We start from the raw sequence: 14,217 nt of genomic DNA on the forward strand, positions 1-14,217 counted from the left end.
ATATAAAAACAAGTAAAAATATGTGTGAAAATATGTTTTTTTCCACTCCCGGGTTACGAAACAACGCCATCTAGTTTTAAAGCAAAAACTAAGCTTTTTTCAGGGGTACGCTTTTTTGTATGGGCTATATCAGTCTAGTATTAAATGGTCCTTGATATAAGTATGTATTTATCCATTTAACCCATTCAGGGCCAGCAACTCAGCTTATGAGTCATGGTGGAACAGTTCCGCAGGGCCGATGACTCGCATGTGAGTCCTGAATAAATTCTGATTTAAACATAAACAAAACGTAATATAACGTAATAATGTAAGTATAGTTTGAGCTAACAACCATTTTCATAAGGTAATAATGAAAAAAAAAATTCTAAACATGTTTTTTTTAGTGAAATGGGGTCGAGAATATTCAAGTTTGGTTTACTATAAGTGTAATATAGTAAATATTCTTAAATTCGAGATACATACGTGTTCCAAGCAAATGGATGAATCCACATTTCAAAAATATAAATAATACATATATGCCTGAAGTTATAGACCCGACTCAAGGTATGGGTCACCGTGGCCTGGCGCTACTTGTAAAATCTACACATATTTTCATAGCACGCAAAAATAAACCTTATTGCATTGTTTTAAAGCTTATTTCATGACGAAATTCGTTGCAAATTGTACCATTTTACAACGGATTACTGTTTGGATGGCAGCAAGCAACATTTCTAAGAACCAAACATATTACCATGCTATATTTTTTTGTTTCATTACAAAAACAGGGCAGCTTAAACAGTCACAAACTAAATAGTAATTATTGTATTATCATAAAAGTGTGTGACAAATATTTACAAGACAAGTTTTTTTCTAAACATTTGCGTGGTGTTTATAACAGTTTTTAAGTGCTCTATTGTTTCTATTATAATGACGTTTACCAAAACAAAGATCATGACAGGCCACATGTAAGATTATCGGTGATACTTGGCCAATAAACAATGAATGCACCTGAGCGGCGGCGGATTAAGCGGTCGTCTCATCTTTCACGTGGTATTTTTGACAAAACTCAAGAAATTATTTTTCCCATCCCCTTTATTAGGATGTATTTTAGAGTAATATGGGAAATTCTATTTAGTCACGATTTATTCGTCGGCAACTTTATACTCGTCCCAGTGCTCTTCAGTGATTTCGTATTTTGTGATTTTTGTGACCTTGGCTATTGATGACTAGAAATATACATAATCACGCACTAAGTTGCGGAATTTCATTATAAATATTTTTTAAATACTTTTCTGAACCGTATAATTAATTAATTACATGAGAATGACAGCATCCTCTCGACAATCATATATTTCTGGTCAGACTATAAAATGTTCATTCTTACAAATAGCAACAAATTAGTAAATACATTTATTTTGAATATGAACAGAAAACAGTTGGTTAGTAAAAATGTTGCATAAGATTGTTCAACTGGCCGGATTCATAAGCGGCAATTTATTTTGCGTTCGCGCCAGGCCAGAGACCCATGAGCTGAGTCACGCGTTTTAGCTAAAAACGGTTTGTATGGTGGCCCGGCGTGATGTGTACGCTCCACAGTCCTTGGCCATGAATGGGTTAAGTATATACAGTATGTAAATTAACGAAAACCATTTACTGTAACCCGTAAATGTCCAGGTGATACTGAGAAACTTTTACTATGGAATCAACCCCGAAATCACGAAAATATCTTCTGACAGTTTCATAGGTAGTTTTATTTTATAGTAAGTATTTCCTATGGGAGAGTAAATTTTTATTTCGCGTTTTGGGTGTTGGTCCCATAGTAAAAGTTGCTCTGTGTAACTTAAATATTAACAGGCTTCAGTAAATGGTTTTCGTTGGTTTACATACTGTATATCGTCGCTTAGCATCCATAGTACAAGCTTTGCTTAGTTTGGGGCTAAGTTGATCTGTGTAAGGTGTCCCCAATATTTATTTATAAATTTATTTAAACCCTTGACTCCCTTGAATACCGTCAGCACACTCTATAACGGTGGACAGCTGCGGATAATTTAGGCCCTATTGCCGAGACACACCAAGCTCCATAACGGATACTTTCAGTCTAATCCTATGACTCACCGAAATAATGTGTCCCTTGAGCCCGTGAGCGGCGTCAGCGCACTCTATAACGGCGGACAGCTGCGGATAATTCAGGCCCTATTGCCGAGACACACCAAGCTCCATAACGGACACTTTCAGTCTAATCCTATGACTCACCGAAATAATGTGTCCCTTGAGCCCGTGAGCGGCGTCAGCGCACTCTATAACGGCGGACAGCTGCGGGTAGCCCACGCCTGTTTTGATGCGGGTAGTGCACACTGAACCTGGACCGATGCCGACCTGGACAAAATAGTAGATTGTGTCACAGGAGAGCAAAAATTATATATTTATGTCGAGGGCGCTTAACACTTTCATTGCTAGGCCAAAATCAAAGTCCTTCGCTGAATGCTGGCGTAAATACAAACATATACCTAAAAATGAAAATGAAAATGAAATATTTATTTTTCAAGTAGGCATATTACAATGCGCATATGAACGTCAATATATATAAGACTCCCCCGTGGAGTCCAATCGCACACACTCAACGAACTCAATGAATAAACAACGCCGCACGCTGAGTACTCCGCTGTGGAGTTCATTTATTTCTATGCCGTATGCTAGGACTCCTCTAGGGAGTCCAGGGCTGTCACAAAGGACAAAATTCGCCATGCATGCATTTAGTTTGCAAAGTGAACATAAAAAATAAAATCCCACGGTAAGGAAAATAAGGCTTGTGTTATGGGTACCAGGCGGCGATGTATATAATACGTATAAACATCCATCCGTTTCATAAAGTTACAATTTACAATGTCACTGTTTGCGTCTCTTTCTATCCAATGTGTTAGATAGAGAAGGAAACAGCGAAATTGCAAATTATAACTTTATAAAACGCGACCCTGTACGTACATTCAGTTAGGTCTCCCCTGCCGACCTCTGGCGGTCGGTTTGTTTGTTCAGATGTTTTAGTACCTAATAAATATTCTTTGTAAACCATTTGTAGTCTTCGCTTTCAATAGCCGGGTTCAAAAATGTTGTTATAATTAATAATTATTGGCATAAAGACCACATGTATCTAGACGAAGCAAATAAAATAACGAGAATGAAACAAAGAAATTTAGCTTTGGTGGTATCCTGTAGGTAAGTTTGCTAGGTCCCAACTCCCATACATGTAAGGTCGAAAGTCCTTTGTAAAAAAAACTACTTAGAATCATAATAAAACACTTAAAGTAACGACGGTCGCCTAAAACCTTACTATTGCATGTTTAAATATACTTAACTAAAAACGTATGTTACTGATATAAATTTAATTACTAGACTAGATCATTATTTCAGCGTCCCTGCAGGGCGGTTCCATTGCTTAGTCGCTGCCTGTATGTGTAAAATAAATAAACCCCACACAGAAACTATATGCTCGTATTTTTAAGATTAAGAAAATATCGGTCGATTCATTCATTTCAGTAATCTTTAAAAAATATTAAAAAAAACATTTAAGAGAATAAGATTTAATATTCCATTGTTAACGTTATGTAGAAGAAAATGAGGAAAATATGCAAGCTTTTAAATTGTTTTTCTTAAAAAAAGCACGATTTTTCTAATCCTAAAAAACGAGGTAAAGTGACAGCCCTGAAATATCGTAAGTTTCGTAAGAACTCGCTAGAGGAGTCGGATAGCATGGCGTTTAGTCATCTATAATTATATAGTATGAACTCCTCTCGGGAGTCGTGTCGCATGTGGACTAGTTTAAGAGAACTCCACGGTGGAGTTCTTAGCAATGAAAGTGTTAAAGAGCCCTGAACGAAGCTAAGGATTCTGTAATGAAATTTCGAGTAAGTATAGATTTTTTTTAATTTTATTTTTATTTATTAGTAATTAGGACAACAACAGCCGTAAATATTCAACTTACATAGGTATTCTTCAGCAGTTCTCGAAAAGTTTGTACAAAAACTAAGGAAAAAGTTAAATTTTTTATTCCTTTTTTGTTGCCAATATTTATTTCATGAATTGAGATTATAGTAAGTTTTGTTTGGTCATTAAGGTTCTCTAGTATCTATATTTTCTTAATTATAACAATTATCCTGTATATATCTTTCGAAAGTCGACTTATATCACTAAATGTTGGTAACAAAATAGGATCAATTACAATTTGCTGACGTGCAAATCGGTCGTCGTGGAATCGAAAAGGTAAATGGACAAAAAGAATATTTAAAAAATATATTACCTTAATTATATCTGCTCCGGATAATATTAATTCTTCTACCATCTCTCCGGTTACTACATTGCCGGCCTGCAATCAAATATTTTGAGTATATTGCCATAGAAAAGTGTGTAAATGCTATAAAAAGTTATAGGGTAAGACAAACGCGGGAACAGGGCCAAACTAACGTATGTAATCCTCAAACAGTTTCACAGTCAATGGACATTTCGAATTCAAACGGATGCCATTTGGGATGAAGACAGCTCCTGCTACATTCCAGAGAGCAATGGATAACATTATCTGAGGAACCCATTCTCGTATATATATAGTCTTTCCCACCAGACCACAATACCTATTGATACTTTTCGGGTTTCCCTTAACAATTTATCTTAGAGTCCAGGATGTCCGCAAGTCAGTAATTTTTTTTACCATAAATACATTAAAAAACTTACAATTATCGTGTGTTTCGGGTACGCCGCGCGCACTTTTCTGACATGCTCGACAAAGTGCTGCGAATATCCATTGGCTACGTCCAAACATATGAACTTGAGGTCCTTTATTGTGTCTAGAACTTCGGTGAGGCGGTTGTAGTCTGCTTCTGCGGTGCCTGAGCTAGCAGCTAAAAGGAAAACGAGTATTTAGACAAAAAATACCAAATGAAAAAAAATTGCGCATAAGGGCCCATTTACACAGGTTGAGAACTCACATACCAGTTTCATTACCTACATTGCGGTATGCTATTGGTGTGCTGAATCGTGTCAAAGGGGATCGAGTATCTCTCTATACTTACCTGTACCAAAGAGGATTGAGTATTATAGAGAGCTACTGTCAAAGTAAAATGTGTAATCGCAGTGCATAGACTGCCATCTCTCGACACATGCTTAAAACTTTTGAACCTCAGTTTTGACAATTTGGCCTATATTCTTAGCTTGATATACTGTGTTAAAATGTCAAATATTAATATTAGCGCCATCTAGCCAAGCGTCCCCCAGAGGTGTATGGCCATCTAGGTCACCGTACCTTTTTCTGTATGGTTTTGAGGTAAGTACGTTTTTAGGGTTCCGTAGTCAACTAGGAACCCTTATAGTTTCGCCATGTCTGTCTGTCCGTCTGTCCGTCCGTCCGTCCGTCCGTCCGTCCGTCTGCGGATAATCTCAGTAACCGTTAGCACTAGAAAGCTGAAATTTGGTACCAATATGTATATCAATCACGCCAACAAAGTGCAAAAATAAAAAATGGAAAAAAAAATCTTTTGTTAGGGTAACCCCCCCTACATGTTAAGTGGGGGCTGATATTTTTTTTCATTCCAACCCCAACATGTGATATATTGTTGGATAGGTATTTAAAAATGAATAAGGGTTTACTAAGATCGTTTTTTGATAATATTAATATTTTCGGAAATGATCGCTCCTAAAGGAAAAAAAAGTGCGTCCCCCCTCTAACTTTTGAACCATATGTTTAAAAAATATGAAAAAAATCACAAAAGTAGAACTTTATAAAGACTTTCTAGGAAAATTGTTTTTAACTTGAAAGGTTCAGTAGTTTTTAAGAAAAATACGGAAAACTACGGAACCCTACACTGAGCGTGGCCCGACATGCTCTTGGCCGGTTTTTATCTTAGACTATCTGTCTATACGGAGTTACATATGTCTTTGCCTCTACCTACTCGAGCCTCCTTGATTTTACGGACCCTTAATCTACAATGATCACGATGGCAGATAACATCACAAAGCCAGCTTTCTCTCAAAAAACCGGCCAAGAGCGTTTCGGGCCACGCTCAGTGTAGGGTTCCGTAGTTTTTCGTATTTTTCTCAAAAACTACTGAACCTATCAAGTTCAAAACAATTTTCCTAGAAAGTCTTTATAAAGTTCTACTTTTGTGATTTTTTTCATATTTTTTAAACATATGGTTCAAAAGTTAGAGGGGGGGGGGACGCACTTTTTTCCTTTAGGAGCGATTATTTCCGAAAATATTAATATTATCAAAAAACGATCTTAGTAAACCCTTATTCATTTTTAAATACCTATCCAACAATATATCACACGTTGGGGTTAGAATGAAAAAAAATATCAGCCCCCACTTTACATGTAGGGGGGGTACCCTAATAAAACATTTTTTTCCATTTTTTATTTTTGCACTTTGTTTATTTATTTATTTATTTAAACTTTATTGCACAAAAGAACAACTTAGTGTACAAAAGGCGAACTTAATGCCATGAGGCATTCTCTACCAGTCAACCTTTGGGCAAAGCAGAGAAGATTGTAGGCGGTGCATTAAGAGACCAATTTTGAAATATCAATCAAAAGCTTAGACATATAATATATTAACGTACATACAATTACATACTATTTTTACATAAATAACGATAGGTTATATAATACATAGGTACTCATATATATAAATTATATATATATATATATAAATATTACTAACCTGTCAGAAAGATAACATTCAATTCTACCTTAAGCTGCCAGCAAAGAAGTCGCGCACAGATTTTTTAAAAACGTATTTGTTGGGTAATTTCCTAATGTTAGGTGGTAGACCGTTCCAGAGGCGGATGACCTGAATGGCGAAAGAGTATGACATGAAGCCCGTACGGTGAAGAGGAATAGAAAGAGTGAGATTGCCGGTAGAGCGAAACTGACGGACCCGCGAAGCATCAGAAAAATTAAAAAGAGATTTTAGATATCCAGGGGAGTGTGGATCATTAAGAATAGAATAAAGAGTGCAGAGCATGCGAATATTACGCCGTTGACGAATGGGAAGCCAGCCGAGCTGTGAGCGAAATGCGGACACGTGATCAAATTTTCGAAGACAGAAGATGAATCGGATACAATTGTTAAGGAGTCGGTCCAATTTGTCAAGAAGCTCCTCGTTCAAGTCAGGACAGCATACATCACCATAGTCGATAATGGGTAAAATCAGGGTGTTAACTAGCAGTGTTTTAGTTTTGACTGGCAAGAAGTGTTTGAGCTTGTTGAGTGCGTGAAGAGTGCCCGTAACCTTCCGACTGATTTCGGCAATCTGCGGTCTCCAGCTTAAAGTGCTATCCAAGTGCACTCCCAGATCCTTAACGCACGAGCTGAAAGGAATAGGAGTGCCATTGAAGTGCACTGGACCTATCGTCTGTAGATCTAGCTTGGCAAGTTGTTTAGAGCTACCGATGATAATGGCCTGGCACTTTGCGGGATTTACAAACAGGCCAAACTTTCCCGACCATTGCTGTATGTGAGAGAGGTCCCCGTTTAACTTTGTTGGCGTGAATGATATACATATTGGTACCAAATTTCAGCTTTCTAGTGCTTACGGTTACTGAGATTATCCGCGGACGGACGGACGGACGGACGGACGGACGGACGGACGGACGGACGGACGGACAGACAGACATGGCGAAACTATAAGGGTTCCTAGTTGACTACGGAACCCTAAAAATAAAAAAAATATTTGAAATGCGAAAGTAATTTTAACGGATAATCCCAATTAAATTCTCATCTTGATCGGGCTCAAGATAGCGACGTTAACAAAGGGACCTTTTTAGGGTTCAGTGTTTGAAGAGTGCGAAGGGTACTATCGTATTCAAGTTTTCATTAAGTAGTTAGTATTAGCAAAGACATATCGTCACTACTTTGAAAAAAACTTGTATCTTCTTCTGTCAATGAAAAGAAAAATGTAATAAGTATGTATGGAATGCATATAGACATACTGCGTTTTAACTTTGAGGAGCAGTGTGAGATACGAGATTTTTTCAAAGTAGTGACGATATGTAACTCCGTATAGACTTATAGACAGCTACAGTCTAAGAAAAAAACGTACCTCAGAACCATAAATATAGGAAAAGGTACATTGACCTAGATAGCGTTACATCTTTGGGGGAAGCTCGGCTAGATGGCGCTAATAATATTTGACATTTTAACACATATCAAGCTAAGAATAAGGGCCAAATTGTCAAAAATGAGGTTTAAAAGTTTTAATTTTGTGTCGAGAGATGGCAGTTTATACTCTGTGATTACATATTTTATTTTGATAGTAACTCTCTATAATACTTGATCCTCTTTGGTATTAGTAATCCATCGCAGTCTTTCTTGACTTTTTGTTGGTATATAATTTTGATTAGGATTCTGACCGAATATCCAGCAGTCTCATTTTTGCATTAGAAGCTTTTTTCCTGACCTTCGAAGTTACAAATTTGTGTCATGATTTTTTTTGGAATTACTTTTACGCAGCGTTTTGGGTAGGTATAATTAACTATTTTCATGGTAAAATTCATGCATTACTTTCATGATCTTTAGCAATTCAATTCAATTTATGCATTGCGTCTGAATCCAAATTTTTTGACCAGAGCAAAAAATATCAAATAAACAAAATAAATAAGTCTGGAGTAGAGATGGGCCAAATACGGACTTTGCCGAATACTAATATTCGGCCGAACATTCGGTTCAGCTGTTACCGAAGCGAACATTCGGCCGAATATTCGGTTGAGCCATATTTTAAATCCTAGCTTAGAGTTTTAACATTTCAGTGATGGTATTTGGGTACACATTTATCTTACTAAGGCTCTTAATGTTCCTATAACTTAGTGCATAACAAAATTTTGGCTTTTGTTTCTTAAGATACGTTATTTTACCATTTTTACAAAATTATTGTAATTTATATTTTAACGTATTTTAACTCCCCTTGGTAGTTCCTTAATAGAATGCTGAAATAGGATGTCACTATCCGATGAATTACGAAACAACTTACGCTATTTATTAATTTATTTACTTTGTTTACTCGGTAAATATTCGGCAATGTAACCGAATTATTCGGCCGAATACCGAATATTTACCGAATATTCGGCTCATCTCTACTCTGGAGTATATCAGCAAACGAAAAATAATCGAATCTCAGAACCCTCCGTAAGCGCTTGAGAATAAGAAAACCCATTAAAAAAACTTACTGATCCGTGAAAGACAGGATTAAGTCATTGATAAGTACCTAACTTAAAAAAAAATTGTGAAAAAAGTGGATTATCATAATGCTTCTTATACGACGCAATTCAAGTATAAATAGAAAGAGATGATTTAATTTTGTGGTAATTTTTTGGTCTTGGGGCTTAATGTCCTAATAGTAGGGCAAATTACCTTCAATGAAATTTAAATCTAGAGATGATTTTGTTTTATTTTGTTCGATTTTAAACAAAAAGAACTTCCATATTATTAAATTTAATTAAAACGGGACTTAACTTAATTTAATTAAAAAAAATATATATATATATATATTATATATATATATATATATATTTATTTATTTATTTATTTAGTAACAAAAATATTGATTACAATTTCTGTGCTGGTGCGTCTTTTTAAGTATGAAGATCGTGTTAGTTTAAATCAATATAAAAGAACTTCCTTTCGACTTCCTAACGCTATTGATTTTGATTGGCAATTTTGCTTGTATGGTGGGTCTTTAGAGGCTTATCCATAAAAGTTATCAAGCCGATAAACTTCGTTTGTCCCTTTCTATCACACCAATACGTCGGAAAGGGACAAACGAACTTTATCGGCTTGATAACTTTAGTGAACGTTTATGAACAAGGGGGTAAGTATATGTGTTAATAATGCAAGTGACTAAATAAACACTATATGAGTTGGACCCTTTCACGGTGTTTGTTTAGGACACCCTGTATAATGATACTCGTAAGTGATTGTACAATATTTACCCATGTGTTCCAGGCATTCTGGATGTTCTTCTGCGAATTTCTTCCAGTCATCTGTCGAGTAATATTTGTGTATACATGTGAAGAGGCCGTGCTGAAAAGAAAGTATAGAATTTATTTGAAATAATACTGATTAACATTTTTTTTTATTTTCATAGCTATTAACATCGTTTTTTTTATCTTTTTTTTATAAGTAGCAACCTCACCGTATCACAATAGAAAGAAATCTCACAGAGGGCCCACCGAGAAATAACAAAAATAGAATAGACTAGTTTCCTACTAGTCAAATCAGCTTCTTTTTAAGAATTGTCAAAACGATTTACTAATATCGAATTACTAATATGAAATACTGAAGAGTGACGTCACAGTCAATTCATTTACTTTTGATCTTTCTCTTTGACTTATTAAATGGAAATTATGTTTAAACATAACTACCTACCCACTGCCCATATTTTTCTTCTAATTTTGTGGTGCTTTATTTCGTGTACTGCATAAAAGATTTTATTTTAAGTACAGGAAACTAGATTATTATCGCTGTCTAGCTTTCAGTAACACCTTTAGCGAAGGATCTAGTGAAGATTACGAAATTTCGGTCTTTGTGTATTGTCGGTAGGCTCCGCTAGATAGTCTATGGGGGAAATAAAGAATCGTAGAATGTTTGTGGAGCGACAGTATCTACTTTAGAACCAAATAGAATCATCTAATCCGTCAAACCTCCAACAAAAAGCGTAGGTACATCATAAAGGCCTACAGCACCTCCAACTCTTCTGGTGTTTCAGGTGTCCATGGGTGGCAGCGATCGCTTACCATCGGGTGAACTGTTTGCCCGTTTGTCTCTTATCGTATAAAAATAGCCATATATTCTCACCTTTGATAACTCCCTCGCCATTTCGAAGGTCCCGACGGTGTCCATGTTGCTGGCCATCACCGGGACTCCCCGGTACGTCTGTCCGGAATTCCGGAACGTGATCTCTCGGTGCAGATCCACCTGGAACACGTGGTCACCACGTTACTCTCTTTACCTTCCATTCGGAACCGGCTACTGGGCAGTTTCATACGTTTTAATGAAAATAATATTTTTTTTGCCTGATACGCTCCTAGCACGGTCATTGGTATGGTACGGTGTAATGGGCAAAGACGTTTATTCCACGCTAGCCAAGAGAATCGAGTATAAAGAGAATGATCGACACAGGATTAAAGCCTTTGAACCTCAGTCTTGTCAATTTGACCCATATCCTTCACTTGATAGGCAGTAGATTCTTATTTAACATTTTGTTAATTTTTCAACTCAGTTTTGATATTACTATACCTAGATATTTTTCTGGTACGAAGGAAGTGACTAGTGACTTCTTTCCGATGTTTAGTTCATCGATAACTTACATTATAATATGTCATTAATTATTGCCGTGGCACTGAATCTTGAGTAGTTTCATGTGCTCTGCCTTGCCCGTTTAGGGAATATATAGGCTTGAATTTATGTGTATAATAATGTTTTATACAAATGTCACACGTTTGAAAATAAATGGACAATAATAATAAAACGGACCATATTTTGATAGTTTGCATAATTTCTTACATGATTATTCAAGATTTTAGAGATTATTATTAGGTGTAATTAATAACCTTATGTATGGCTATTTATCGATAAAAGGATTGTCGATGTTTTTAATTTGCCAAGCACTAACAACTCGACATTCGTGCCAGAAAAATATCTAGGTATAGATATTACTATTACTTTGACATATCGCCTTTGACGGTGCCGGTGCCGATGTCATCAATGTGTAAGGTCGTGTCAAAATAAGAACTAAATCGAATCAAATTGATAAATCAAAACCGGGTTCTATCACATACCTAAACTTGTATCTTCTTCTGTAAATGAAGAGAAAAATGTATTAAGTATGTATGGATTGCTTATATACTTACTACGTTTTGTCTTTGAGGAGCAGTGTGAGATACGAGATTTTTTAAAAGTAGTGACGATATGTGACTCTGTGTAAAGGGTAAAGTCTACGAAAAAATCGTACTTCAAAGCCCTAGAGAAAAAGGTGCGGTGGCCTAAATGGCGTTACACCTTTGGGGAATGCTCGGCTAGATGGCGCTAATATTAATATTTGAAATTTGAACACATATCAAGCTAAGAATATGAGCCAAATTGTCAAAACAAAACTGAGGTTCAAAAGTTTTAAGCCAGTGTCGAGAGATGACAGTCTATGCACAGTATGCACTGCGATTACACATTTTACTTTGACAGTAACTAATCTTAGTAAACCCTTATTCATTTTTAAATACCTATCCAAAAATATATCACACGTTGGGGTTAGAATGAAAAAAAATGTCAGCCCCCACTTTACATGTAGGGGGGCTACCCTAATAAAACATTTTTTCCCATTTTTTATTTTTGCACTTTGTTGGCGTTATTCATATACATACTGATACCAAATTTCAGCTTTCTAGTGCTAACGGTTACTGAGATTATCCGCGGACGGACGGACGGACGGACGGACGGCCGGACGGCCGGACGGACGGACAGACAGACATGGCGAAACTATAAGGGTTCCTAGTTGACTACGGAACCCTAAAAACTTGTAAATGATTCACTATAATGGAAATATTATTCACATAGTAATTTTTTTCTAAAGAAGTTGCAAGCTGTTTGCTTGATATTTGAATAAATTGAGTAGGTGGTACCCGTTATAAGCGTGAAATTCATAATTTGATAATATGCTAAATATTTTTGCACTTTGTTGGCGTTATTCATATACATACTGATACCAAATTTCAGCTTTCTAGTGCTAACGGTTACTGAGATTATCCGCGGACGGACGGACGGACGGACGGACGGACGGACGGACGGCCGGACGGACGGACAGACAGACATGGCGAAACTATAAGGGTTCCTAGTTGACTACGGAACCCTAAAAACTTGTAAACGATTCACTATAATGGAAATATTATTCACATAGTAATTTTTTTCTAAAGAAGTTGCAAGCTGTTTGCTTGATATTTGAATAAATTGAGTAGGTGGTACCCGTTATAAGCGTGAAATTCATAATTTGATAATATGCTAAATAATATCTCTCTCTTTTTCTGACCTTATCCCTTTTTTATTTGGGGCCGTCTCTTAAATATGCTAAGTATTATGAAAGTAAAAAAAATAATGTATTGAAATTATAGCCATCTGACTAACAATGCTAATCTTATCAACGACTAATAATATTTGTAAACTTTCATCACTATATACAGGGTGTAAACCTAATACGGGCGAACCTCTTAACGGTGGTGAGTATAGGACATAAAAAATGGAATTAGATAACTTTTACTTAAAATTGAAATATTTTTTTTATCCATACAAAATAATTCGGCCCGCAACGTAATGCAAACACACTCGCGTTAACCGCTCGTTGACAGTTGTCATTGATTGTCATCGCAACCACGTTTACAGTACATTGCTGCTGGGAAATTTTTCAAAAATTCATTATGGGGTGAAAATTAAAAGTAACTCAAAAACACCTCTTAATTAATGATAACAATATTGAATTATATGCCTGGTTTCGTTTATCGCCCTTATTAGGTTTACGCGCTGTATAATTGGTATCGTGTAATATTAATCTTAATTTATGAATACTCTATCCTCTTTGGTGCCGGTGATGATGTCATCAATGTCTAAGGTCGTGTCAAAATAAGAACAAGAACGAATCAAATTGATAAATCTAAACCGGGTTCTATCATATACCTAAACATCAAGGTGGGAACATAGATTTACATATATTAAGCTAGATTGAGTTGTTAGGCCAAAAAGTGTGTCCACATGAGAGGGTAAAGTTGGGACTGGTGTCCCTCTCGCACTTATTGCCACTGTCAAAATCATTTGGATGACGTCATCACTGTCATAATTTGGGGATACCAGTCAATATTCAAAGTTACTACCAAATCTACTAATACCCAGGTTTTTTTTAATTGCGCAAATCTTTAGTTTTATGGCTTCATAATAATGACTTACCAATTCGTTACAAGGTATTAATACCCTTGCCTTGATATAATCTTATACTTTTAAACGAGCAATTCTTGTATATTTATTTATTTATTTATTTATTTATTTATTTATTTATTTATATATTTATTTACACTGACGATCTCGGAAACCGCTCTAACGATTTCGCAGAAATTTGTTATGTGGGGGTTTTTGGGGGTGAAAAATCGGTCTAACTTATCCTTAGGTCCCGGAAAACGCGAATTTTCGAGTTTTCATGCGTTTTTCTTCGCGCGCCATCT

General features: G+C 36.0%; 1 protein-coding gene across 1 annotated transcript in view; it reads right to left on the reverse strand.

Annotated features, from left to right (window-relative positions):
• Positions 1-14,217, reverse strand: part of LOC125237716 (GMP reductase 1-like) — a 48,447-nt gene that overhangs the window by 4,327 nt on the left and 29,903 nt on the right. The window contains exons 2-6 of the mRNA XM_048144877.1: positions 10,814-10,933; positions 9,949-10,039; positions 4,702-4,868; positions 4,274-4,339; positions 2,233-2,355 (exon numbers count right to left, since the gene is read on the reverse strand). Coding sequence (XP_048000834.1) covers positions 2,233-2,355; positions 4,274-4,339; positions 4,702-4,868; positions 9,949-10,039; positions 10,814-10,933 — 567 coding nt within the window. The remainder of the gene's footprint in view (positions 1-2,232; positions 2,356-4,273; positions 4,340-4,701; positions 4,869-9,948; positions 10,040-10,813; positions 10,934-14,217) is intronic.

The sequence above is a fragment of the Leguminivora glycinivorella genome, chromosome 22, assembly GCF_023078275.1.
Source record: "Leguminivora glycinivorella isolate SPB_JAAS2020 chromosome 22, LegGlyc_1.1, whole genome shotgun sequence".
Taxonomy (NCBI): Eukaryota; Metazoa; Arthropoda; class Insecta; order Lepidoptera; family Tortricidae; genus Leguminivora; species Leguminivora glycinivorella.